The following is a 27,532-nucleotide window of genomic DNA, read 5'->3' as shown; positions in this document are numbered from 1 at the left end:
ACATGTTGTATATAGCAGATGTTCTGAAATTGATAGACCGAATGGTTTACGACTCAACTTGCAGGATGCTTATTTTCATATCCCCATAATGCAGGCTCATCGTTGTTTCCTAAATTGTACTTTCCAGGACAATCTTGTTCAGTTTAAGGTCTCTGTCTCTAGCCTGAAGAATTTTCTCCAGATGCATGCAAGCAGCTGTCCCCTCTACTGGAAACTGGTATCAAAATTTTACTCTATCTGGATTACTGGCATGTTTGCTCCCCAACTCAACAGTGTACTCTTATAAACAGTGAGCTGCAGCTCCACATCAGTCTACTCAGTACTAGTACTGTATTCTCAGCCCATGACGCTACCGTGGTGCATAGAGGACATTTTAACCCTGGTAGCACAAATCACTAGGGCTGTGGCATCCGTTTCTGTTCTGCAGGGAGTGCTTTCAGCAGCCATTGCAGATTTGGATAACAACTTGGCCTCAAACCAGTTAAGAACAAAAATACAACAGTAACTATCAAGCAGACTGCTTTGTGGCAGCATGCAATTCTGACAGCAGGGGTTCAATTGGGATCTGCCTCCATACACAGAGAAGTACTAAACACTAATACTTCACTCATGGGCTAGGGAGCAGCGTGGCAACACAGAGCAATTTGTGGCTTATGGAGTCCACACCACACCTGAACACAAATCTCTTGGCGCAAATAGTGTTGATGGGTCCACACCACTTTCTGCCAAGGCTGAAGGTCGCCATGTCCTCATTCAGTCAATGTTATGACAGTATGCAACGTCAACCACCAGGGTGGAACCCATTCACTATTAGCTCTGAAACTGATGCATCACTTACTGAAGTGGGCATTCCCCATGTTACTCTCTTAAGAGCAGGTTCATCTGTACTCTGAACTCTACCAGACTCTGTCAAGATGTCAACCCAGGGAAGTGTGTTGTGTTAGATTTGTAGTAGATATGCTGAAGCATCAGTGGATCTCTTTGCCATTAAAAAGACCACACACTATAACCAGTGGTTCGGTCACCCAGGTGTGGAAGTGGCTGCAGACGCATGGCTTTCGGACTGGGTAGCTCAAGTTATTACAGACTGATCAGAAAGCAGGTATACACCCTGGTAATGTGGTATGCCACTCAACTATGATGCTGAAGGACCTCTAAGCTGCTGTTATAGAAGCCCTGCTCTCTGATATTTGCACATTAGCCACTTATTCATCTTCATCCCCTTTCACAAGGTTTTATAGCATCAATCTGGCTTCACCTACAGACTTGAGTGCTTTTGTCCTGTCAGCCATTAATCAGCATTGATAGAGAGACCATGTCCTCATTACTGTGCTGGTATGTAGTCATCTATAGGCTAATCCACCCTCTGGTGGTCAGGAAGCATGAAATAGAATGCTACTTCAAATGTACCTGTGATTCTATGAATGCCATATGACCAGCAGAGCCACTTGTCAATCAGACACTGTGTGGCGTGACTGCAAATTTCCGGGATGAACAATGGATGACGATACCTTTTATAGCATAGGCTAGGTCTCGTGTGACATGTATCAATTCATGCCAAGTGCCAGGGAATGTATCCATAGTACAAGCCACCCCCTGGCAGTTATCCATCATTCATAGAATCACAGGTAACATTTTGTTTACTTAAAATTAGGTTTTATAGTCACCATCTATTAAAGTATTAAAACACTCAATATATTTAATTACTGAATTTAGTGCTTTGGACCCCAAAGGCTGAATTAAATTTTGCCAGTGAAAATAATAGGAAAGGAAGAACACTGAAATGGAAGTGCAAACTTACCCTTGAAGATGAGAAGGCCAACAATAATCTGCAGTGATTGACAGAGTGATGGGAGCAGTGAGAGGGATGTAGCAGTGGTAGAGAGGCCCCTTGTGGAGCATAGTCTTGAACTGAGAGGAGCTGGCCATTAGCACCGCCACATCCAGCATGCTCTGCACCACACTCTTTGAAGCATAATGGTTTAATGTCTTGCTGGAGCTCTCTTGCCTGGCCTTGAGACTATGAAGGATGAATTATGCAGTAAAGGAAATGACTACTGTGGACGTTTTAAGAACTTAAAACCTCACTCTCTGAATAGCTCAAACATTTTAGAAGCAAACATGACCAATACAGCACTATAACCAAGAACACTATAAAAATATTTCCTTGTAATAACTGATAAAAAAAAAAAGGTTTGCTCAACTTGTTATAGCAAAATCATAAAATCATTTAAGAGCATTAATCCAGGTGCATCTACAAATCAGAAATTCAAAGGAAGAAACACGGGGACAAAGACTAGCATGCTCAATTCAGAGGACCTTTTCAGCAGGAGCAATTGTCACCTCAGTGCTACATTTGAGATGCTCTGAAATGAGCATGGACAAACAAAAATGAATCCACTTAAAATACAATACTTCATTAGTTCTACTGAAAAGGAAGAAACTAAAAAAGGGTGTTCATTTTTAATATTCACTGTCAATCTTACATCTGTACTCATATTTTTGCTTATATTATTTATAGCCAACACCACTTACAAAGTCACAAAGGTACATGGCCTACTTGCATCTATACCTACTAATGTCTGCAGAGAAACCCACTCCTTTGTACATTCATCACTCTCTAGCCATACTGTATGCATGGAAACAGTCTTTATCCAGACTGTTGCAGTCTATGTGAGGAGCACAAGGAAAACCATTTCAGTGTTTGTTCATCTGCAAATTAGCCCCGACTACTAAATTTACCCAACTTGCAAGGTGAGAAGCAATTTTACAGTTCTGCCTGTGAATCTTTACAGTTCACTAATTATTTATATCTTAGGTTTGGAAATGACCCATTCAATCTTCCAGTTTAACTGCACAAGTGAAGAGGCAGATATGTACTTTGGAACAGGACAGTATGTCAGCTAGAAATGTAATTCCTTTAATACATCAGGTCACTTTTTAAATCACTAACAAAAGATCTTCACAACACACAATTTTTGCCCTATTGTGACAGTTTGTCATAATACAGATGTTTATTCATCATAGAACATCATAAGCTCATAATTCTATTTAAGTAAAATACTGATGAATGAGTACAAAATATTTACAAAGTGAAATTGAACAGCAGAAACATGAATAAGCTTTGAAAACATTATACATTGTTATGACTCATGCTACAGTAGAAATTCAGGCCAAAACTAGGAAAAGTGAGTTCTAAAATTGTTATGAATGGTGATGTGACAGAAAAGCAGTGTATCTATTCCTCAACGACTCCAATTGGTCAGCTGAAAATTAATTTTGTATATGAAAATTACTAAAAAAGCATTTCAAATCAAACAAAGATAAAAACAATTGCCATTTAACAAGAAATAATAGACTAAATATAACAGAATTTGATTAAGCAAAGAAAAAAAAATTTGTGTAAAGGCTTCTTCAAACAGTCTTAAATATCAAATATGTATACTGAAAATGAACCTCCTCTAATAACTGCTAATATTGTGTAATTATGACTATTTTCAATATTTTTAAATACCGATTCATTATGCATCATTTCCAAACCTGCTTCCATAAAAATAAATACTTACACAGTGTCTGCTTCTCTCCCTTGGCCCAGTACTGCCGGTCTGCCTGTATTCGTCTCATTGTCTTCATCACTGAGGATGAGGTTTCTGACAGCTGCTGCAGCGCCTCCAGCTCCTAAATAGCAGAGATATTTTCTCCATCCACTGCAGCCTAGTCTTTGTTGCATCATTTGCATCTCTACAAGGCTTTACACTGAAAGTCTGCTGAAGATAAACTTGTGTGGCATAACGCCTCAGCCGATTACAGAAATCTACAGAACCATAAATCTAGAGCTACAAGATGAGTAGGTCTTTTAATATGAGAAGTGGTACCATGTTGCAGCGGTGCAGGAGCTGATGTACACACTGGAAGACCTGTGCGCTGGGACTGAGGACAGGAGGTGCTCTCTGACAGTAGTCCTTAAAGTCTGTGCTGTAGACCTGGCTGAAGGCACTCATGAGCTGAGCCATGTCTGATATTGCCACTTTTAGAGCACAGGGCGACAGCGAGACCCCAGAGCTTTGCGGGTTAGACTGCAGGAAGTCACACTAAGAAAGAAAATGGACGATTGGGTATAAGAGAGGGATAGCAGCAAAGGGGGAAAAATGTGCATTATGAAATAAAAGCACCTGGTGAAGGACTATTACTTCCAAACATCTCACCTCTTTGCGGAGTTCCTCTAAAGCATTCTGAGTGGATTGCAGGAGGGCTGTGGCTTCGCCTAAATTGCCATCACCAAGTTTACCAAGGCCTGAATGATGCGGACTACTTAAACAAGGACATACAATTATGGGTAGCTTCAAATGACCACTCCTTGTAAGCATCACAGGGTGACAACTAAAGAAATACAGCATAACAACCTGTTATTGAAATCACTCCCTTTTCCACGGTTCCCCTTGGACTGAGCAGGCTGAGAGACTCTCAGGTGCTCCCGTATGTGCGCAGACCAGGGTGTGCAAACAGGATTCATCAGCTGAATCAGGTCAGGCAGGTGATCGGGAGACATTAGATCTCCCAGAAGACCCTCATTCCTCACATCTTCATCTCCAGATTTTTCTCTATGCATATCATTGAAAACCAGCCAATGCCAATTAAATTGCAATGTAAAAAATGAACTGTTTGTCAAAATTGTTGAATGCTGCTATTCACATAGTTTAAACATCAAATGCACAATAGAACAAAGCAAGAAACAAAAAAATATTTACTGAGATGTGTAGTTGCTGTCCTTGGCAATCATTAAAAGTTCTTCCAAAAACAAAAGCTGTTTTAAAGAGGTGGCACATCCCTGTACATAAAACAGAACGTGCCAAAATGAGCTCCATAAAATATAGTTTCTTTCAAACCAACAGCAAAATTAGTTTAGAAACCAGCTACATTCCTTAAGAATCTACCCCCTTGTTTCCAAATCAGATGATGACGTCAGACTTGCATACAATTCTCAGCTCTAAGGATACCTCAAACACTCCCACATGTTGATTGGATTGTCAACATATATCACATACGACGAAACTGCTAATGACACTCATCATCTATCTGTATGCTTCAGCTGTACCCAAGTATTAATGACTTTTTATTCGAATACATTTTTAATGTCATACCTTGATTAGCTCCTGGTCATCGGCTTTACACAGCATCATTTCATGCCCAAATCGTGTGATTTCTGTGTAGCAAAGAACGATTAAAACATTTGGTCGTCCATTTCCACGTGGAGCAATAGGCTACACATCGCGTAGAACACAACAAACCAATTACACATTTTGCAGGGAATTCTCTTTACCTTTTACCACTTCCTCAGTCTGCGACGATTTCATTGCAGAGAATTTCTCTTTCAGGGATGGGCAGATTCTTTGCCAAACACAAATTTCGGTTTAAGTACTGTTAAATATACTGTTAACTAATCAAATTATAGTCAAATTATTATACTTGTGATGTGTACTATATCGGTAATTAGACAGACAGCTATCAATAACTAGCTAGGCTTTTAAAAGTAAGATTGACGTTGCTAGCTGTTGTAGGAGATTCCTTCAGCCTGGCGAGTAATATACCTGACGCAAATCCATTTCAGTATATCCATGCGATGTTGCGAAGGCTTACACAGAAGATCTTGCATACTGTCCGCTTCTCTCAGGTATAGACCATCAACCAAAGGGCATCCGAAGCGCTGAATAAGTTAGTGAATTATTAAATTCATCTTATACCTTTCGATAGCTGCGATCAATCCGCGAATGACACAGACGATTCTTGCTGCGAAAAAAGGCAGCCTTTACACAATACTGATGTAAAAGGCAAACATAGTTGTGCTCGAAAAGTAGATAGCGTTATGTTAGCTAGTTAGCAACTGGCTTGCTTGACTCCATTTTTTTTTTGTTATGCTAGGTTAGCTATTGCTAGCTATCCAGTTAACTTTATTCAAGTTTACTAGCTAGCTGGCTATAGTCAGTATTTGGGTTAAAAACTATATGCTGCGTATGAAGTAGCTCAATCTTTCCAATTCTGCCAAAATAAAGTTACCTGAAGGCTGTTGTAAACGCGCAGAGACAGTTGCTGCTCTTTCGAATTCCCCGCCATAGTGTTATCCGAAACAGTCGCGTTCAGTCTGAACCTCCAACCTCCCTGTTGCTAAAATAGACGCCAACGAATTCTGTAAATTAACTATAAATTACAATATAGTGCATATCCATGTTGGAGTATATCAGATGCATAAAAATAGTTACACAAATTGTAATATTTTACAAGATATGTAACTATATCAATGATTTCAATTTCAAGGGCAATTGCGACGTACGGGCTGCACGGTTGCCAGGTCCAGTAAAAGTCTCACAAACTAACGTCGTCAGTTTCAAGAGCAATTGTGAATTATGGTTTGCAGGGCTGTCAGTTCCAGCAAAAATATCCAAAGCCTGTTTAAAACATTAATCGGAAAATGAAAAACGCCCAGAATCTAAGCTGTCCAACGGTGTTCGACAGAATATAATCAACTGCAAAAGAATGACAAGCAAAATACTCCTGAATGTTCTTTTAATCTTCCTTTTTCATTTAAATTGTATATACTTTTTGCAAATATTTTTCTATGCTCTTCTTATTATTATTATAAGAGAGTATGGTTAACTCAATATTTTCCAATATGTTTTTATGTGATACAGGCCCCATTTATAAATTAACCGGTTCTGAGCACTTTGTTCTGTGCAAACTAATTTCTTCCTTGGAAATTATTTCCACTAGACATCGTAAATGATACGGTCAAAATGCTTGAAAGTAGCAATGGGAGATTTTGAACATTTGAAATTCCTTTTGCAGCGCATTCCATGCGCCTTTCTCTCTCTCACACGCTATTCTATATTTTTGTCAGATCGTGTTATATTCTCATTTTAAATATTATTTAATTTAATCTGTAATCTTGTACGCATTCATCCACCTTTCCGTCAAGATTCGTTGTCAGTGAGGACGCAGACGTAATGACGTGACAATAAACGTGCCTCCCTCATTTTCCTTCCTCTCTCTCTCTGTCTGTAGCCTACTGAATGTTACTGGTCTGCATCAGTATACATTTCTAAGATTTATTTGCGTTTGCACTAAAATCTTTTTGACAGCCGCGGTAAAGTTTGAAGGGCACCTGGATCAGTCTGTCAGCCTTAACACAAATTTACTGAAAAAGAAGAAGCAACACAATTAATTGAAATTGGTGCTGATTAGGCATTCGACTAGTTGAAGCGACCCATAGTGGTAAGGCAAAGTGGTTGCATGTTAATCGGCTCTCTGGATATGCATTTTAAGAGTACGTGGGTATGTCCGCCAAAGCAATCGAAACATAATGTAGATATGGTTGAGGTTGGCATACATAAGTTCCTAAAACACTGCTGTGTTTGAGAGGATCACTGCATATGGGAGCAGTTGAACTCAGAAAACGTCAGATCTAAAATGGCAAACTGCAGCTTGTTCTGGCAATTAACATTAGTGTTTATATGATTTATTGCTAAATAAATCTGTAAAACAGCTGATCAGCTATGATTTTATGTTTTCTTTTTCCATGAATGCTACAGATCCAATTAATAAATTGGCACAAGATTGTGCTTGATATTCTGGTGTATGTGTTTCCTCATACTAAAGAAATGAGCACAGTCACACAAAGAAACACAACCACAGACACTGGTCAAAGTTATTATTGTAGAATACTTTGTTTTTTTTTATACAGACAAAAAGTGTTGACTTATTTTCCCAGTAAATTCTTAGATTTCCATACAGTTTAGTCTACAGTATACAGGTGTGTTCTTTCATCATGTATAGATACTTTTTTTCTCTTAAGTAACAGGCAGGTAATTATTAATATATTTAATAGTTTGGATTTTTTTTTTTATCTTTTAATTTTTTTGGTCTTTTTTTTACTCATTGTAGCGCAGTAAGAGTATGCTCAGGAGAATGTGCAACTGTCTGTTTTTACCCATCAGTTAAAAGAGCACTGCTGGAAAAAAAAACCCAATAATAATAGTTATATAATAATAATCATAATAATGTACAAGATGTTTAATTTCAATTCTTTACAAAAAAAAGCAAAAAGAGAAATAAAGATAGAGGAAGAGACATCGGCCTAAAGAGTAAAATAAAAATGTGCTTAAATTGTAAACAAAAAATGCACATGTGCACATTTTGGCAAAAATGTACAGCGGTGGTGCAGTTGTACAATATCTTATAAGTTTTATATTAAATATATTATATACTCTTTTCACATTTTGAAGTGTTTCACCTTACCTTGAGTGATTTCCTACAACGAAATGGAACAAAAGGCAGACAATGGACTTTGTGGATGATTTGTTTTCCTGTATATATATATATACCTTCAACTCTATCAGAATCATGAGCCTTGGTAAAACTGCTGATAGGTGAAGTTGAAGGAGCAATACCATACAAGTACCAGTATATATTTCTGGGAAGTCGGATAAGGGGTCTACAACTTAGATATTCAGGTTTAAAATAATTCAGAGACAAATATAGCTTTGGAGACTATTTTGATACAGTTAAGATTCATTTAAGATTAGATAAAGTTAGGCAAAATACATATTTATGGGTTGAACAAGTTCAGTTTCATCATTTCTACCCTTGTGGGCCATCATATTAGTGAGTTGTGTCAGTGCACTGAATGACTCCATGTTCCTTCAAAACCTACCAGCGCTCTCAGTACATGAGACTCCACTGGGACTGGGACTGGGAGTAACATAGAGCCTTTCAGTGGTTTTGACACACATAAAGAGCCATCACTTTTACCTCTGCAGTGTTTGAAATGGGTGGAAGAAATGTCTCTCACTAAGCTGTGTCCTAATGTTCTTCATTGGTATTCTCAGAGTTATCCACAGGACATCAACTCCAAAGTCCTGATCAGTGCAGGATAGACCACCCATTTTAATCACTCATTTTAATCAGCAAGAGTGGCAGTGAGGCACTACTCCAATCCAAGACACTATTTTGTAGCCATATGGGGGAAAAGGGCCAAGGAACTAGTGAATATTAGCAGGCAGCAGCACATAAATGACCGTAAGGAGAAATGTATATCCACCTACTGCTGAAGACACAGTGAAAACTAGTGGAAATGGACTATCAATAGACAAAGGTGAAGTCAAACAATGGCAACAAGCTGCGCTATGATATCAACACATGCTCTGCACAGACACCACGAGCAATGCAATGACATGATGTTCCATCGATGTTCATGCTTGCATTGTATGCTTTCAACATTTGCCAGTCTATGACAACTGGGCACTCTAGAAAAGTATTCTATACAGATAAAGGATTTCTGAGAGCCTTATGTACATGTTGTCAAGCTTATTACACAGAGCTGTGGACAGGGCAGTCTGTTGCATAAGTGCCGGTCCAATTCCCCAGATGATTGTATTGCATTGCAATGCATTGACTATAGTAATATGATCTTGGATATACCAACCCAGAATGGTGTACAAGATGTTATCCCTTCTAGTATTCAAATCTATGGAGTGTTGGAATGGAATGTACTCGAAGCTAATGTTCTACAATGTATCATGGTACATCATGCATGCAGTGGTATGGTACGTTATGTGTGCTGGGCAGCATTCAAGTTTTTGGTATCCCATTTATGATACCAAAAGAGACCCATCACTATGCAAAACAGTGTACTTGCATTTTGTCAAAGTCTACTGGTGACCACAGGGTTGTTTCACCTTTAAACTGTTTGTCTAAACCAGTGAGCCCTGATAATGTGCAAAAGCGATGTCACAGATTGTCCATCATTCATTTCTTTGATATTAGTTACATGATGAAAATACTGGCAGTATAGGACAGGATTTCCTGTCCTGGTTTCATTCACTGAAACCACAGTCTGCAGTCACGTTTGACTTCTTCACAAACATTTACCCCTAGTTGACATCAACAAAAAAATATACCAATGTCCAAAACCATGAGTGGCTATGAATGAATTTAAAGGGCCAGCAAGTATGTTTAGGTTATGAGCGAATCATATTATGTAACAATGCTTTAAAGGGTAAATGCATTTTGTTCGTGTAATTTGCAAAACATGGAAACTGAACTAACAGTCCTGATAATGCTATGGAATGCTGAGACTGGGCAAATCCACATCCATTTTCAGCTGTGGTAAATCAGCCAGTGTGATCACTGAAAGGATCATAAGGCCTGTACTGATATAAAAGTCATCATATCAGCTGTTACACATTAATGGAAAGGTCATTGAAATGATCTACCCAGTAGCATATTTCAACCAGTACATTTAGATGTTTGAAATATTATGAAATCATAAGAATGGCTTTTAGTTCAAACAAACCTTACTTCCTTTGTGAGTTTAGCAATTGACCTCAGACAACAGGCATCAACAATAAAATCTTGAGCAAAATCTTGCAAAATAAATTTTCAATGAATGTAACTTGATCTAATAGAAGAATAAATGGCAGTAATGTTTTGTTTTGTTTTGCTATTTGCAGATGCATTATAATTTATTTTACTTTTAAGTTTAAATTTATTGTAACTTTGTATTGTTAGTACTTATTTTTGTATTTTTTTCTTTTTTAGGACAGACACAACACATACACACACAAAGAGAGAGAAACAGACAAAGCAAGAATGAAAAAAATGTTGCGGAGTGGGCGAAAATAAAAAGTAACTAAGTAAATAAATAAATAGATATATAAATAAATAAATGTTGTTGTTAAAGCTCATCCATATAGCATTAGTTATATAGTAATAAAAATTGTATTTCCAAACATAATGACAATAATCTGTGCACGAATGATGACGGTCATAATAATAAGGTTGTAGAAGTAGTTATGACAATGATGTTAATAACATCAATAAAAAATGGAGTGATTTGACCCCTACTCTGCCTGCAGGGCGCTCATAGTGTGTTTGCACTCTGGAAAGTCAAAAGTGACAAACATGGATTTACCATTAAAAGTCCCATATGAAATTACCCCCCTCCCTCCAATGGGGATGCATTCTCACCTTCCTAGGCCCAGTCTCAGTTATCACAGGCACACGACACTCTGGTCTCCCCTTCACAGAGTGAGAGGAGGGGGTGTCTGTGGGGCTGTAAAGACGTAAGGACTCATGTTGCTTTAGTGGTTGGCGGTGGTAATAGCGAGAGGTGACGATTCAGTGGAGCTTGTCTATTTTTTTTTATTGGCTGGGGTGGGTAAGCGCACACAATGCTGTGTCCAGAGGAGCCGCCCACTCCTCCACCACTTCCAGTTCTCGCGGCTTATGTGTCCGTATCCTCAAAGTCTTGCAGGTGCCCTTCCTCCAAAGCACAGACAGTCATAGTGAGGTCTCCAGGCTGAGAAGGGGGCACATCTGTCGGGAAGGGGAGGTCCAGTGTCCAGTGTAGTCTGTGGGGTGGGTCAGGAGGTGGATGCTGCTCTTGATGGCATTGTTGTTGCAGTTGGGTGTGGCAGGGAGGCTGTACTGGCGGTAGGGACGCAGTGGTGGGCGGGAACGCTGCTGGGTTTGGACCGGAGGAGGCGGAGGCTTGCGGAGCGCAGGGTGCAGGTGGTGGTTGTACTTGGACAGCTCTGATTCATCGTCAATGTCTGTGTCGTCGATCAGTGGGATGTTGTGGACAAAGTCATTGATGAGAAACTCGGGATGCACCATGAAGTTGTGGATGGAGTTCCTGGACTCGGGCTTCTCAATGCCATCATAGAGTGAGCTACGGAACGCTTTCACCACCCGCATCTGTGTGACAGGAGGGGATGACAGAGAACACAAGGACGAGAGAAGAAGAAAAATAAAAGAGTAGGGGGGTAATATGGAGGGATGAGAAGGGAAAGAAATTAAAAAACCCAAGAGGAAGAGGCAAAGGGAGAATAAAAAAGGAAAAGATAAGAGGGTGTGCAGAGAGAGGGGTAAGAGCATAGACATCGTTCAGTGTGTGTCTGCTAGAGATGGTCATGGGACACCCCAGAACCTTCCCTGGACAGCTTTTATAATGCACAGACAGCTCAAGATCAAGTTGCTGCAATATACCACCAAATCCTTCTTTCCATCATAACAAATGTACAGTTATTAAGCCCATAGATAACCTAATTTCAACTGTTTTACTTTCATAATCAGTATTTGCTTATCACTTTGGTGTAATTTGGGACACTTATGGTTTTGTCTTTTTTTTTTTTTTTTTTTTTTTTTTTTTAAATTTCAGGAATGTCTTGCACAACCAGATCTTAAGGGTTTCTCAAAGAGGGATAACAAGCAAAACGAAACCATAACTTAGGTAGCAGGAAATGGACTCATACATTCAGTTCACCACTGTCATTCACAGTCAAGACAATGACGTTCATTCTAGGAAACACAAAACAGAACATAACAAGCTCCAGACAGACAAACGGAAGCACGCAGGCACAAATACAGCCAACACAAAACAAATGCTAGGTATGTGTGTATCCAACTATATATCAAGAGACTGAAATAGTGATAGAAACAGGCAGTTAGGCAAACAGAGAGCGATGCCTGAATACACACAAACACAGCCAAAGGAAAAGACGGTGGGTTAGAATCTGCAGTAGACTGTTGAGTGGAACATTAACGGGGAAAAGAGGCAGGCGCACACAGACAGGTGACTGGCGGTCCAAATGGCACCAGGATGCACCCACAGTGAGGGGCAGAGGACTGCACTTCAACCACAGTCATGTAGGAAATATGACTGATGCCTCATCTGTTACATCACAGATATGTAAATGAAGTAGCAGCTCTCTGTTGACATGACTGTGATGTGGCATGACATGGTAGCATGCATAGCCTATTTGAAGCCATCAATCAATGAATGTTAATGAGAAGAAGAGTGTTGGGCTGTTAAAAGATTGCAGCTGTAGTGTGTTGAACAGTAAGGTTCAATCAGTGATGTGGACATGAGCCTGACCTAAAGAATATTATGGTTCCTTTCTGAACAAGGAAAAAAGTGGATTTTCTAGGTTCCTTATATAATAAGGTGTGCAATATGATTCGTTGGTGTGTGATTTTGTAACCAATAGTGAATATAAAAACCCTACAGATCTTTCTGGAAGCATGATGACGCCTCCCTACTCTGACTCTGGCCATTTCATGCATAGTGTGTTTGACACCAAGTACTGCGACATGAGATCTTAACAAGCACTGTGACACTTACAAGCACAGTAACACTTACAAGCACAGTAAACACACACACACAGCTACTCCAAAGCCACTGAATCAGCACAAACAGATTGCTGTCTGGGTCCAGTATCATATGCCTGGTTCTGTCTGTGTTTGTAAGTTTGTAAGTTGCAAAATTCAGGATCTCTACACTTTGCTCCTTGCCAAAATATGCTAAGTAGTATTGGATAAATGTGGATGGTGGTAAGGAGCAGATCAGTGGACAGAGAAAAAGAGAGAGAGAGAGAGAGAGAGAGAGAGAGAGAGAGAGAGAGAGCAGAGCATCATTTGACATGCAGCAATGCAAACAGGTGCACAAGGGTGAACAGAAGAGCTGGCATGAGCTCATGTGTTCTGCAGTAGGCAACCTAACCAGGAGAAGAGTGTAGGAACACAGGAGCCAATCAAAAACCAACACACATTGTGATGTACTCATTCCAGTGCAGCTGCTGTTCTATTACAGACACCACCACCACCAACACAACAACAACAACAAAAGTACACAAAGAAAATCAAAACAAATTAAATTAAGAAAAGAAATGAATGCATGATGGTGTGCAGCTAGTCTCATGCCATAAGAGCAAATCAAATGAAGCCACAGCACATATACACACCCGCATCTCTGATGTGTGTGTGTATATATATATATATATGTGTGTGTGTGTGTGTGTGTGTGTGTGTGTGTGTGTGTGTGTATGTATATATATATATATATATATATATATATATATATATATATATATATATATATATATATATAAATAAATAAATAAATATATATATATATATATATATATATATATATATATATATATATATATATATATATATATATATATATATAATTTTTTTATTTTTTATTTTTGGAAATGAATAGATTTAGGAGCACGTTCCTTTGCTGTGGTTAGAGGCCAGTGGAGGCCACCCCCAGCCCCTTCTGAGTCAAAAACTCACCCAGCAAAGGAAAACAGTCTAAACGAACCAGAAAAAACCAAAGATTTAAAGGACAGAAAACCACAAACAAACAGGAAGAAAAGGTCAAGCATTCGGTTAAGTGATTATCTGTTTTTCCAAAGAGCCTGTTTGTCAGCAAAAAAAAAAAAAGACCTTATGCAAATCTCATTTTTGTTTGTTTTAATTTTTGCTTTTTGACTTTTTTTTTGTTTGTTTGTTTGTTTTTTTGTTGTTGTTGCATAAATACAGGTAAACGTTCGAGTATATTGCCCATAGTAGAGGAATAGAGAAAAGTGAAGACTGGGTGTTACTAGGATTAAATGATGTTTTCTCTTTGCTCTGCTAACATGCCAGATCACACTTCACTGTCTCCCACTCGCTGGCCTTCAAAGAAAAAGCTTGATGGAAAAACCTGATCATTAAAAAACAAAACAAATAAAAATATGTTTCATTCGGCAAATCTTTTACCCCCAAGGATGTTCTGCAAATCAATTGCAGCTAAATAAGAGACAGTAAAGCAGCAACAGTTATTCTAAGCAGAGGGAGGGGAGAGGTTGTGCTTAAAAGGAACTTTGATGAAAACCAGAGGCTCATGATAATGACCTCACATCCTGTTACATTAATGACCTCACAGCTTCTGAATTCATGTTGTCGAGTTGATCTCATGAACGTGCATTCTGGGGTCAGATCATCAGTATGATTTGATGGTCTACAGTTCCCCCAGTGAAGGGTTAAGCAAACTTAACTTCACCAGTGAACTGATGAAACTACCAAATGAATTATGGACCTTCAGTAAATCCTAAGATCTACTTCTGAGTTTCTAATGTAGGTGTTAATGCTATTGTAATTCATAAAGAAAATTCCATTTAGTGCTGGGACTAGCTGTGTATTACATGTGTCTGGCCATATATAGCATTTATCAAACATTAAATTAATATTGCCACTTGTTTACAGCCATTGGATATTAAACCTCCAAACTGTTCTTAATTCAGCAATCTCTCTCCAAGAGGACCGATAACCATATCCCCTCATGCCAAAGTTCACAGTTACGAGGAAGATGAATGAGTCCGATTTACTGCAAGTAACCAAAGCTTCAAGTAGAAAGGAAAGCTTTTATAACTCATCTTCAGTCATAAACACTTCCCAGTGGAAACTCCCCTTGTTGCAAACAGAGAGACTGATTGTGTGTACTGCATTTGGCACTGGCTTGTTACCATACATGGTAAATGTTTCAAGCAATAAGAGCTCTGACAGAGGAGTAAACATAAATGTCTCTCAGTGGCAGTGCTTATGACCCCTCATGCTCTCCTAGTCCAAGGTATGAATGCCACTTATTAAATTGTTATTCCCAGACTTTTAAAATATTCTATATGAACTGTATAAACTGGCTTGTGGGCAAGAATGAAAGATTTTTTTTAAGAGCTATCGCAAGACAGACTAACCTAAATACAGTACTTTTTCCAAAACATTAATTTCCTTATTTTTTGCTGATTTAATGTAATTAGTGTATGCTAACATATTAACATATGTTAGCATATATTAGGATAGTTTCACATTTATATCAAGTGCTTTTCTGACTGAGGCCTGGTGTTTTACAACTGTAATCCCTCGGGAAGCAGTTCGAAAGCTGAAAAAGTGTAAACATACAGTCAGCCATCTACAGTCATCTTCCTGCAGCCAGAGAAACCAGATATGACAAGGATATAAAGACGTGGAGGGGAGGAGGTAGCGGGTAAAAAGCAAGGAGGGAGGGTCCCACACGAAAACATGGACATAACACGTAACACGCGCCCACCCAAACACATCCAGAACGAGATGGAATGGGATGAGACGCGCATCGACGTGGACGATGAAGCAGTGGACAGAGCAGACAGCTGAAGGGTGGTGCTTTGGGGAGGCATGGGGGTAGAAGCCCGACGCTTCCGCCCTGCAACCAAAAGCGAGCTGTGAGCACACGAGCCGCGAGCATGATGGAGAAAGACAAAGCAGAAGAGCACAAAGCGCCTTGTCGCTCGACAAGCTTTGAGAATTCTCTTTTAACGCTGTACTGTAAGCCATACGAATAAAAGGAACTCACAAACAACAGTAAGGGTTACGTGTTAAATTGAGTGGTTTTAAACTATTTTAGATTTAAATTCATATTTCATGTTTATGATGACACATTTAAATATCACAGAAAGAGGACTGAGAGAGCAGGTAGCCTACAGAAAAAGGTAGAAGACTAAAACAAACAAAGGGATGACAAACAAATGGCAGAGAAGAGATAAAGAGAGAGACAGAGTGCCAGAGAGAAAGAGTGACAGACGCTGACTGATAAACCTGTGGAAAGGGTTTAGAAGTACAGAGACATTAGGAGACACTTTTACAAGCATCCTGCATTATCTGGAAAAAACCACAGACAGACAGAGAGAGAGAGAGAGAGGGAGAGAAGGGAAGAAAGGAGAACTTTATAGGGCTTATACTCGAAGGTTTACCAGCTGGACAGGCCAGAACTGTTCACCACATTTTGAAATGCTTGATCAAACGAACGCGTCGGAGCTTCAGCTTTCTACCACAGCACACCACGCTTGACACCAGGAAGGTCCCCCAAATAAGTGGTGGTGCCATTATCTCTGGGCATTTCCTCTGTGAGCAATCATTTTGTTCAGATGAATCTCTCTCCTCTACCAGGAATGAGAGTTCTCTCATGGTTGAGGTACATGGTCAGGGGACTGCAAAAATCCTTACTGATTTATGATCACAATCAGTTCTATTCAGATCACAACCAGTTCTATTCACTAATTGATAGGCAGCGATACTTTTTCTAATGCAGAAAACGTGTAACCCAGTTTTGATGAGGGGAAAGACATGAGTAACTGGCTGAACTACTTTTCCATTATCAAGGTTCCAAATAGCGGTGTATTAGTTGCTGGAATTTTCATGTAACCCAACCCTGAGAGTGAAACTCTAAACTGTGAATATCTCATGTCATAGGAACAGAAGAGGCATTTAACAGAGTGCTTCAATGCTGTAAGTGCTTGAATTGAATGAAAGCAAAGAGGAAAGAGGGAGAGAGAGAGAGAGAGAGAGAGACCAAGAGAGCGAGAAAATGGCTTACTTGGCCCATCCAGAGGGCACTGCAAACAAAGCCAAGCCCATCAGACAAGGACAATCCGACAGCAAGAGGAGAGCACCAACACAACAAGCCAGCCGGGGGTGGGGTGGGGGGGTTGTTTACACACAAACAACAGTCCATGGAGTCAGACAGGCCATCTTGCAAAGAGCCACAGTCCCAGAAATGAGAACAACCACAGGCAACCCTCCAAAACAAACAAACAAAACCAACCAACCAAACACAAAACCATAAACATCAAAAAACAAAACTAAACTAAACAAAACAAAAACCTCCTGGTGCAATGTTTGTATGAGGACGAACATGCATGCTTGAGAGTATATGTGTGAAAGAGTATATGAAAGAGTATATGTGTGTTGGTCAGTGCGCTGTAAGGGCTTCTGTGTGTGTGTGTGTGTGTGTGTGTGTGTGTGTGTGTGTGTGCATGCATGCGTATCTGTGTGTGGGTTATGTCATGTTATGTCTGACACAAGGATAGCGGTGGGACTCACTCCCGGGGGCGACGCTTGCATTGGCAGTGGAGAGAACTACATGAGTGGGGGTAGAAATATTGGTTACATCATGGAGCTGGCTGAGCACAGAAGAACGCCGCCTCACTGCGCCCTGAAACGAACCACTTCTCTTGAACGTACTCACTACCTCCATCTGCAGGAGAGAGAGAACCACATCACACAGATATACTTTAGAGAGGGCAGGGGGAGGGGTGGATTATAGAGAAAGAATATGCGATAACACTGTACCAAGCAAGTGGTTTAACATTTCTCCAGCATGATGTAATATGGGCAAAACCATGACGCTCAAAATGACGTCCTTGTGTGTACACACCAACACACCCAAGCTCTGGTCACATCCAAGGCTGTGACTGGATCAATCAAATCCGCTTTTCAAGTAAACAAAGTAAACCTGGGATCCCCTAAATCTGACTTAATAAAATACAGCCCTCATTATTCACAGGGTCAAACAGCCTTAGAGGCAGCATGTCAGTGTCCAGTGGCACTCTGGAAAGAATAAATTACAGGAGAAAGTAGCAACAGTTAGCCGTCTATTAAAAAGCAGCACGATTGATGCTTTGAAACCAATTGGGGGTGGGGGGGTGCCTCTAAATGCACAAAATGAATGATTACCTTTATGAAACATGCTTTGATACGTTTGGCACAGTCATCCGCTCACCCCTAATGTATGCATACAAATATACAAGCAAAGGTGGGAATTACGGTAAACCCTACACCCGGTGTACAACTAAACTGATCATCTTAGTTTAAAACTCAGTGGTATGGTCTGGGCCCAATCACTTTGTATGAGTGCCCTGATCAAATTCCACTGACTGATGATATAAAACTAGCATCTGTGATGTTGTGTTTTACCAACTCGGTGTCGAGCGGGGAGGAGATCGATGGAAACCTCGTAAGGGGCTTTGCTGACACTTCAGCACTCTGCACCTGTCACCCCTGCTGTCTATCCACCATTAATACAGAGCCATTCTGTCAAGTTAGCCCACTACATACGTGTGTGTGTGTGTGTGTGTGTGTGTGTGTGTGTGTGCACAAAAGAAGGAGTGGCAGTGCAAATGTTAGCAATTGCCAAAAGAAGGTGTGTGTGTGTGTGTGTGTGTGTGTGTGTGTGTGTGTGCGTGCGCATTAAGATTCTGAAAGGCTTTTCTCAGACTCTTTGTTCTTTGAAGCTGGGATTGTATTACTGCAATTAACTGTATGCCAGGATCTCCACTTCCCAGGCAGCAAACATTCTTTAATACGACTGAGAGGCCATAACAGAGAGCTGCAGTCTACACTTCCTTCCAGAGCCTATAGATCCTCTCTGAGCTGTAATCAATAGTCTCCTAGAGTATATAGATCCTGTGTATCTAAAAAGCACTATAAACATCCTGGCACAGTCTATAGATCCACTCTCAGCTGTATTCTACACATCCTCTCAGTCTATTCGCTGCACCTCCCATCCTCTAGGGAAGTATATACCCCCTCCTGTTGTTATATGGACCTCTCAAAATCTATACACCTTCCAAGAGCTGCAGTTTGTACAACCAGAAGTTCTGTGATCCAAACATTCTCCCAGGATATCACAGCATCATATCAACTCACTTTGAGTTCCAACTACAAACTCCACCGTTGCTCAGCAATTCTAGTGGGTTTAGCAAACCACACACTGCTCACGGAGCTGCCTCATCTAACAACAATATACACCTCACACAGCCTAACTTCACCAAGCCCTGCTAACAGCTAATTTTGATTGGATTTTGATTAAAGTGGACTTACTATTTACAGTTTTACATATTTACATATTTACTATTTCCACACACATAATCACACAAAGCACCTGAATCTGAATGCGGTTAAAGTGGATTTAATATTTACTATCCGTGCGCCATAGATAGGAAAAAAAACAGTAAAAAGAGTCTGGCAGAAGGAGAGGCTAAATATCATGGAGACTGAGGGCAAAAAGGGAATGACATCAAATCAAGAGAGAAAAAGGAAATGCCTCTAAACATGTAGTTCAGAAAACAAAGAAGGCTGTGGAAGAGTCCTTACAGTGAACAGAGAATAACAGAAGCAGAAAACGTAGGTTTTGAGAAAAGGAACCTCTTAAACAACATCAGGTCTACAGGGATCATTTAATAGCATCAGAGACCCAGACAAACAAAATACCCAAGATGAAAACATGAGGTTTTTTTTGTTTATATTCCACCTCAGGCAATCAAGTTAATAAAAAGGTACACTGATTTAAGCTTTTAGAATACAAAATATTAATAAGACATAACGAGCCCTTATTATGCACACTGGGAAGAGCCATAGCAGAACGTTCCATAGATGCCAAGTGGATGGACCTGCAGCTCAGAGGGGAAACACAGCATTAATCAGGCCTCTAAAAGACTCCAGTTACATAACAGAGTAGCAAAACAGCTCTGAGTAGGGGAGGAGCTTTATAGATCCCTGTTAGGGACATCTATATTCATTTAGTGAAGGGTCGGAATGAGACACAGAGAAAGAGAGAGAGGGAGGGAGAGAGAGAGAGAGAGAGAGAGAGAGAGAGAGGGAAAGAGAGAGAAAACAAGAGAAAAAGAAAGACAAGGATAAGATGATGCTTTGGTGATTCTCAGGGAGCGTCTGGAGACGAAAAGAGAGAGAAAGAGCGAGAAAGAGATGGTGAGAGACAAAGCAAACCAAAAAAAACAAAACAGTTCTAATTCGGAGCGGCCAAAGGGGTCAAGGGTGAGGGTTCCTGGGTGTGCAAACAGCACCTGAGTCTGAATGCGGTTGAGCCCTCTGAACCAGAGGATCTGGCCTCTGCGCAGCTCTCTTTCAGCATGGTCGATCTCCTCCTCATCCTCGGCCAGGTCATCCTCTGTCATCTCGTCCGTGCCTGGCCCAGTGCCTGCCTCTTTCAGACACTTCAGGTGGCTGGTGGGTACCGTGGCAATGACCTAGAGCACAGTAGGCAAGTGTTTCTATAGTACTACAATTTTTAGATATATATCACTGGTGGTTATTCATATATGTAGTCTCTCTCTATCTCTCTCTCCCTTTATCTATCTCCCTTTATCTATCTATCTATCTATCTATCTATCTATCTATCTATCTATCTATCTATCTATCTTTTTCTCTCTCTCTCTCACTCTCGCTCTCTCTCTCTCGCTCTCTCTCTCTCTCTCTCTCTCTCGCTCTCGCTCTCTCACCTGGCCCCACAGGAGCTCTCCCACTCCCACGAACATGCACCACAACCACTGCTCCATGTTGAGAGGGGCGCAGCTGAAGGGCTTCCCTCCAAACTGTACGATCACGATCTGAACCAGGAAAACACACACACAACATGGTCACACACATCACAGAGCACCAGAAAGCCGCCCCAGCTCAGCCAGGAGCAGTGCACGTACACTTTTGTTTGGAGAGGGCCTGGTGGTCTACGGACCTGCACACCAAAGGTGCCTAGCACGATGCTGCAGAAGATGGGGTTGGAGAAGATGCCGTCGAAGACGTTCCTCTCGCCGTGGATCTTGCGTGCGTTGATCTCATTGAAGAGCTGCATGAGCACGAACGTGTTGAAGATGATGGTGTAGTGCTCAGATGGGGGCGAGTGCAGCGGGGCATTGCGGCCACTGTCGATGTTGAAGATCTTCTCTCCTGTGCAGCACAGAGCAGGCACGGGAGCACAGACACGGATATGGCAGGCTCAGACTGGGAACTTAAGTGTAAGAGACGGCTTACATTGAAGTGGTGGAAAGAACACTGTAGTGGCAATTTAGTCTGGACATTCTGCAGGCCCAGTATCTTACCGACAAAGAGCAGGGTGAAGATGATGACGAGCTGGTAGACTCCATGACCCAGGATGTTCTTCATCATGGTGAGGGAGATGAGGGGGTTGTTTCGGCCATAGGGTTTCCTCAGCAGTAGGGCTTCTGTGGGTGGCTCGGTGGCCAGAGCAAGGGACGCGAACGTGTCCATGATCAGGTTCACCCATAACATCTGCACTGCTTTCAGAGGAGAGTCCTGTATAAACACACGCACGCGCACACACACACACACACACACACACACACACACACACACACACAGGTGATGGTAAGCCTCACAATTTGTAAGACATAGGAAAATGTTTTGCATGCAGTGCTATCGGCCTCCAGCAGGTGGCTCAGAGCTCAGGCTAATTGGAGGATGCCTCTCCCACAGTCCTCTGCCAGCGAGGTGCAATGCAGTAAGTTCCATTAACCTGCATGACAGAGAGCTTATACTACTGTAGGCACCCCCCACACTTACAGGCAGTCTCTCGCACCGAAGTCAAACCCTCTGAACTGCAGTCACAGTGGATTCACTATGTTGAGTGTGTGTGTGTGTGTGTGTGTGTGTGTGTGTGTGTGTGTGTGTGTGTGTGATCATTTGGGAGGGGAGGAGTGTCGAATGCTCAGTGTCTGTGTGGGCGTGTGTATTACCTGTGTGATACAGGCTCCAGTGAAGGCTACTATGACAGCCACCACGTTGACAGTAAGCTGAAACTGCAGGAATTTCGAGATGCTGTCATAGACATTCCGCCCCCACATAACTGCCTTCACAATGCTGGTGAAATTATCATCAGTCAGTATGATGTCAGAGGCCTCTTTAGCTACATCAGTACCAGCTATGCCCTGAGAGAGTGAGAGAGACAGAGAGACAGCGAGAGAGAGAGAGAGAGAGAGAGAGAGAGAGAGAGAGAGAGAGAGAGAGAGAGAGAGAAAGAGAGAGAGCGTGAGATTTTAGAGTAATGCTTGTACCAGAAACCAATGTACTACACGAGTTCCTGCAAGTCAGACAAAACTGGATAGTTTGTAGAGTAACCTCTTCACAACTACTACACAAACCCTATAATTGTTACATTCATCATCATCGGCTGCAAATAAAACTCCACAGCGCCACAGCAATACATCTTTATAATCATTTGCCCAAAGAAGGCAGCATGTAGCTAGAAATCTTGCTAACACAATTTTTATATAATCTGGTTGTAAAACAGGGTTGAATTTTATACTAAAACATTCAAAAATATGAATGACTTTTTTAATAAAATCAAAGACTGCATGTAAAACAGCAATAAGACAAGAATAGCAAAGAGAATGAACATTGTTTTTCTGCTATTAGGCCAACTGAGAGATAATTACAATACAATGGTTTTCTGCCATATAATCAGTACCAAAGCACAGGGGTCTATAATCACATGCACATGTAGAAAAAGGATAAAAAGATGAATGAAAGGATTAAAAGATGTAAGATTTGATACAAATATAATGGCTGGTTGGATGGATGGACGGATGGATGGATGAACGGATGGATGAAAAGTTGCATGGATGGAAACAATTATCTAGTCAGCTGGTGCAACACACTCACCATGGCAAAGCCCACATCTGCTTTCTTAAGAGCAGGCCCGTCATTGGTCCCGTCGCCTGTCACGGCTACCACCTGCCTCTGCTCCATCACAGTGCTGTCGATGATGCCTGCAAACCATCCAGAAAGCTTAGCCACTAACACCAACCCCAGAACAAGTAGGGCCTCATCTGACTCATACACATTGCTCTATCTCCAGCTTATCCTGTGTGACGTTAACATATATGCATGATGAATCTGTTTGTTCTCATAGTGAATAGGGTAGCCCCCTAACCTTTAACCAGAGTGTGTTTGTCAGTGGGGGAGGAGCGAGCCAGGACTCTCAGCTTGGGCCAGATCTTATCGATTCTCTCCTGCTCAATCTGAAACACACGAACCAGCAGAGCGAGAGTGATCATGTTGTTGTTATTACAGCGTCGTCGCTTTGTGTAGCCTGTAGCAGTTTAGACTGGGAAATCGTGCTGAGAGAGGTCACTGATCTTAGAGGCGGCATGCATCACCTCCCCTTTCTCGTTCCTTATTCGTCGGTTGAAGTCTTTGCCCTCCAGACACAGGAAGTCGTCGCCAGGCAGAATGATGCCACACTTGGAGGCGATGGCGCGTGCTGTGTTGATGTTGTCGCCGGTGACCATGCGCACAGTGATGCCTGCCCTCTGACACTTCCGGATGGCCTCAGGGACCTCGAGTTGGAGGAAACACGGATGAATACGCACACATTTCCCCTGCCTCCATTGTGCTCGGCTTGCACGCCAGCAACCCGTGAAGCGGCACGGTGCCGGCGGCACCACACAAACAGAAGGCGAAACCCCGGGCCCGCTCAGCCGTGTCCTCTGCGTACCTCAGGCCTGACGGGATCCTCGATGCCGACCACGGTGATGCAGGTGAGCTCGGTGACGATTTCTGCCTCGTTGTCCCAGTCAGGCTCCGGCTCACCGGCGAGGTCGCGGTAGGCAATGCAGATGGTGCGCAGGCCCTCACACGCCATGGGCTCGATCACCTTCTTCACCATCTCGTCCCTGTCACGCGGCCTGAAACTCCGGGCCTCGCCACCCTCCCCCAGGATGGATGAACACCTGGAGGACAGCGTGAAGGCACACACACAAGAAGAACACAACATTGGACATAAAACAGCATAAGAAAAAGGAGCATTTCAGTATTTATTGCAATAAAATTGCATGTGGGAAAATATGTTGCATGACATATGAGAAATACTGCAATATCTGTGCATGCATATTAACCAACAAAGTATGGTTACATCTGTCAAAAGCAGAGTAAGACACTTGTAATATTGTAACCATTTAATAGTGTTAAGTGACTGTTAAAATCTTAATACTGGAACAGTGATATATAAAAGTGATCACAAAATAATGGTGATAATAATAGTGACTGACTTTTTCAGGAGGATTTCAGAGGCTCCTTTGCTGTAGAGGCGGAAGTTGCCATCAGGCAGCTGCACCACAGTGCTCATGGATTTGCGGACGGAGTTGAAGGTGTAGACCTTGTAGAGCTTCTCCTCAGGGATCTGCTCGCGGATGGGAACGTAGTGTTGCTTCAGATCCAAGATGAAACCCAGCAAGCCACACTCGGTCTTATTGCCCACCTGCTTAGGCAGGCCACCTTCCACATCAGGAGCCTGGTGGAGGAGAGGAGAGGAGGGGAGAGGAGAGAAGAGGAGGAGAGGAGAGGAGAGGAGAGGAGGAGAGGAGAGCAGAGGAGAGAAGAGGAGGAGAGGAGAGGAGAGGAGGAGAGGAGAAGAGATGAGAGCAGAGGAGAGCAGAGGAGGAGAGGAGAGGAGAGGAGAGGAGAGGAGAGGAGAGGAGAGGAGAGGAGAGGAAAGAGGTTGAGAACAAAGAAGAATAAAGGCTTAAAAAGGAGATGTGTACAAATCTCTACATAATGGGGACAATCATTTGAAGGTGTAAGATTCAGAAAAACAAGAAATCAGCCTCTTGCTCCCAGAAACTGTCACTGTGGATTGTTATTTCAGACACCTTTGAGACAGCTTGATCACTTTCCACCACCTGTTTGCAAAAACATACTACAGTCTGTTTAATGAATGCCAACCTGAGCTGTAGCCATGTGGCTGGTGACTGGCATGGCAGTAGCATGAGCAACGGAGGCAAAGGTCAGGCCGTGACTCAATGTTTGTGGCCCATTTTGTAGGCTCTTTGAAAGCCTTATCATAATCCTGGTCCCACCCATAGCCCCGCCTCCCGCTGTGCGCCCACTCACCATGATCTTGGACGTGTAGGCGCTGTTGATCGCGATGGCGCTGACTAACATCTCCAGGGTGTTGGGGTTGATCTGGCTGGGGTCGGGGACCTCGCGGAAGTGCTGGTCGTTCACGTAGGCCTGCACCACGGTCATACGGTTGGTGGTCAGGGTGCCGGTCTTGTCCGAGCAGATAGCAGTGGCGTTGCCCATGGTCTCGCAGGCATCCAAGTGGCGCACCAAGTTGTTGTCCTTCATCATTTTCTGGGATGCAGGTAAGAGTGGGGTATATTGGGTTTTGGAGTTCTATGTGGGTCTTTGTGGTTGATATTATATTGCATATAAACAAACAGCACACTAAAACCAGGACAACCAGACAGTAATGCATTTCTGTGTATCTGAATTGCCTTATGCAATCTCCAGACAATGATACGTCATATCGACTCATTTTACACACACACACACACACACACACACACACACGCCCTGGTGCATCTGGACTGTCTCACCTTTACTGAGTAGGCTAGGGAGATGGTGACAGCAAGGGGAAGGCCCTCAGGCACGGCCACCACCAGCACGGTGACTCCGATAATGAAGAACTTGACAAAATACTGCACGTATACAGGCGTGCATTCAGGCAACCAGCTCCGCTGCTGCACCACAAAGGTTTCAATCACAAAGTAGAGCACCAAGATAATCACTGTGATGGACGACATCACCAGACCTGCAGGAACAACACCACAGTGAATGGCTGCTGTCTGCAGAACCTTACCTGTCCACTGTACGTGTGATAAAAGTGCCACACTGTTCAAGCGAATTAACAACAGCAAGTTATTGGCGGTATACCACCCATCATTCTGGTCTTTGCTCTCTTTTGATTGGCCAACTGAGGTGCCACTTACCCGCTTTTCCAATCTGCACGGCCAGCTTGGTGAGTTTCCCCTGCAGGACAGACTTCTCCTTCTTCGGCACGTTGGCCTTCTTCTTCTCCCTCTCCTCCACCTCGCCACCCTCTGCGCTTTTCAGCGGCTGCATCTCCATGGCGACTGCGCCGTCCTGCTTCTTGGCTGGTGGGTGGGACAGAAGTGTCACCGCGCGCAGGCAACGAATGGGCATCCAAGCTACCGCGAGCCGGGCGAGTCAGCAAAGGCGCGCCCTTCAGGGCGGCGCGCGCGTAAGCAGTCCAGACGGCGCCGCAACGAGCACGCGCAGCTCACACACGCAAGGGGACACGTGGCAATAGGAAGCGAAACGAATGCAGACACAGTCACTGGTGACACAGTGGAAACACAGAGCACGACTGCACTTGCCGCCCAAGTGCGACACCCCCCACGTCGATCCCCACAGAGCGCTACCCATTTCGGCCCTGGCAAGCAGAGCACTATCAGTGGGGTCCTCTCTACACAGGATATGTCCTTACAACTGCTGTAATATATTTTGCAAAAAGACCTGGTGAAGCCCAGACAGTCATGTATGCTGTTAAGCGACGAATGGTGTGTCTATAGATGTACAACATACACACTGTTACGAATTCATTTATGCAGTTCCGCAACACTTCTATAAATGTTCATGGACACATACATGACATTACCACTCCTCTGTAATGACGGCCCCCATTTAGCAGCTTAGCTGGTCTAGTAAAATAATTAACCCCACAGTGACTCTCTCTTTCATCTACTGTAGAGTCCCTCTGGTACCTTTATTCTGATTGGTCTCCACTGCTGCCTCTGGCTGCTTGCCTGTGAGAGAGAAAGAGGGGAAGGAAAGCCGAGAGAAGAAAGTATCGGGAATAGAAAGTGACAGACAGAGACAGAATGGGAGACAGAGCACACCGTGTTCTTGATTGAAGCAAACAAGAGAGCACAGAACTATGGAAACAGATGCACAAACACCCACACCCACACGCATGCATACACACACACATGCACATGCACATTAAAATTCAACCAAACTAAAACTTAAAATTCAACCAAACTAAAACTTTGTGGCTGTTGCGGAAGGGCCCACGTTTCACTTAAGTGACTTCTCCGTTCCGCGCACTCTCGTGAAAACTTGTCTGACTGTTGCACTGCTGCAGTACGTACCATTAGTGATGGGGCTCTGGGTGGCTTCAGTAGTGAGTAAGAAATTACTGTCTTCTGATTGGGAAGCGTGGGGGGGGGGAGGTGTGGGGTCATGTGGGTGTCGAGAAGGGTTTGTGGGAGGTTTTAGGATC

General features: G+C 42.5%; 2 protein-coding genes across 8 annotated transcripts in view; both read right to left on the bottom strand.

Annotated features, from left to right (window-relative positions):
• Positions 1-2,904: 2,904 nt before the first annotated feature.
• Positions 2,905-6,347, bottom strand: haus7 (HAUS augmin-like complex, subunit 7). 3 transcript variants are annotated; one of them, XM_035522490.1, is made up of 11 exons: positions 6,329-6,347; positions 6,055-6,162; positions 5,589-5,704; positions 5,321-5,388; positions 5,142-5,203; positions 4,749-4,828; positions 4,404-4,601; positions 4,206-4,311; positions 3,876-4,091; positions 3,567-3,678; positions 2,905-3,266 (listed from the first exon to the last, which is right to left on the bottom strand). In XM_035522490.1, the coding sequence occupies exons 2-11, from the start codon at positions 6,109-6,111 to the stop codon at positions 3,205-3,207; spliced, it is 1,077 nt and encodes a 358-aa protein (XP_035378383.1). In that variant the 5' UTR covers positions 6,112-6,162; positions 6,329-6,347; the 3' UTR covers positions 2,905-3,204. The 3 variants fall into 3 exon arrangements, with proteins under 3 accessions (XP_035378383.1, XP_026853999.2, XP_026854000.2); XM_026998198.2 differs by having other exon boundaries at positions 6,055-6,339; XM_026998199.2 differs by having other exon boundaries at positions 4,206-4,308; positions 6,055-6,339.
• Positions 6,348-7,685: 1,338 nt separating this feature from the next.
• atp2b3b (ATPase plasma membrane Ca2+ transporting 3b) overlaps positions 7,686-27,532 on the bottom strand; it is a 35,727-nt gene continuing 15,880 nt past the window's right edge. For 2 of the 5 annotated variants that reach the window (XM_026998193.2, XM_026998194.2), the window contains exons 7-23: positions 27,402-27,455; positions 27,015-27,056; positions 26,220-26,384; positions 25,827-26,041; positions 25,339-25,581; positions 24,498-24,739; positions 23,945-24,179; positions 23,607-23,786; positions 23,381-23,468; positions 23,110-23,216; positions 22,185-22,376; positions 21,531-21,744; positions 21,167-21,378; positions 20,934-21,041; positions 20,499-20,681; positions 17,737-17,890; positions 11,623-11,748 (exon numbers count right to left, since the gene is read on the bottom strand). In XM_026998193.2, the coding sequence (XP_026853994.2) occupies positions 11,723-11,748; positions 17,737-17,890; positions 20,499-20,681; positions 20,934-21,041; positions 21,167-21,378; positions 21,531-21,744; positions 22,185-22,376; positions 23,110-23,216; positions 23,381-23,468; positions 23,607-23,786; positions 23,945-24,179; positions 24,498-24,739; positions 25,339-25,581; positions 25,827-26,041; positions 26,220-26,384; positions 27,015-27,056; positions 27,402-27,455 (2,660 nt within the window). In that variant the 3' untranslated portion in view covers positions 11,623-11,722. Of the gene's footprint in view, positions 11,749-17,736; positions 17,891-20,498; positions 20,682-20,933; positions 21,042-21,166; positions 21,379-21,530; positions 21,745-22,184; positions 22,377-23,109; positions 23,217-23,380; positions 23,469-23,606; positions 23,787-23,944; positions 24,180-24,497; positions 24,740-25,338; positions 25,582-25,826; positions 26,042-26,219; positions 26,385-27,014; positions 27,057-27,401; positions 27,456-27,532 lie in introns of all 5 variants that reach the window. The other 3 variants (XM_026998197.2, XM_026998195.2, XM_026998196.2) reach the window with 3 other exon arrangements.

This window comes from Electrophorus electricus, chromosome 24 (assembly GCF_013358815.1).
Source record: "Electrophorus electricus isolate fEleEle1 chromosome 24, fEleEle1.pri, whole genome shotgun sequence".
Taxonomy (NCBI): Eukaryota; Metazoa; Chordata; class Actinopteri; order Gymnotiformes; family Gymnotidae; genus Electrophorus; species Electrophorus electricus.
The sequence above is the reverse complement of the archived record's forward strand: the minus strand, read 5'-3'. Positions and strand labels throughout refer to the sequence as shown.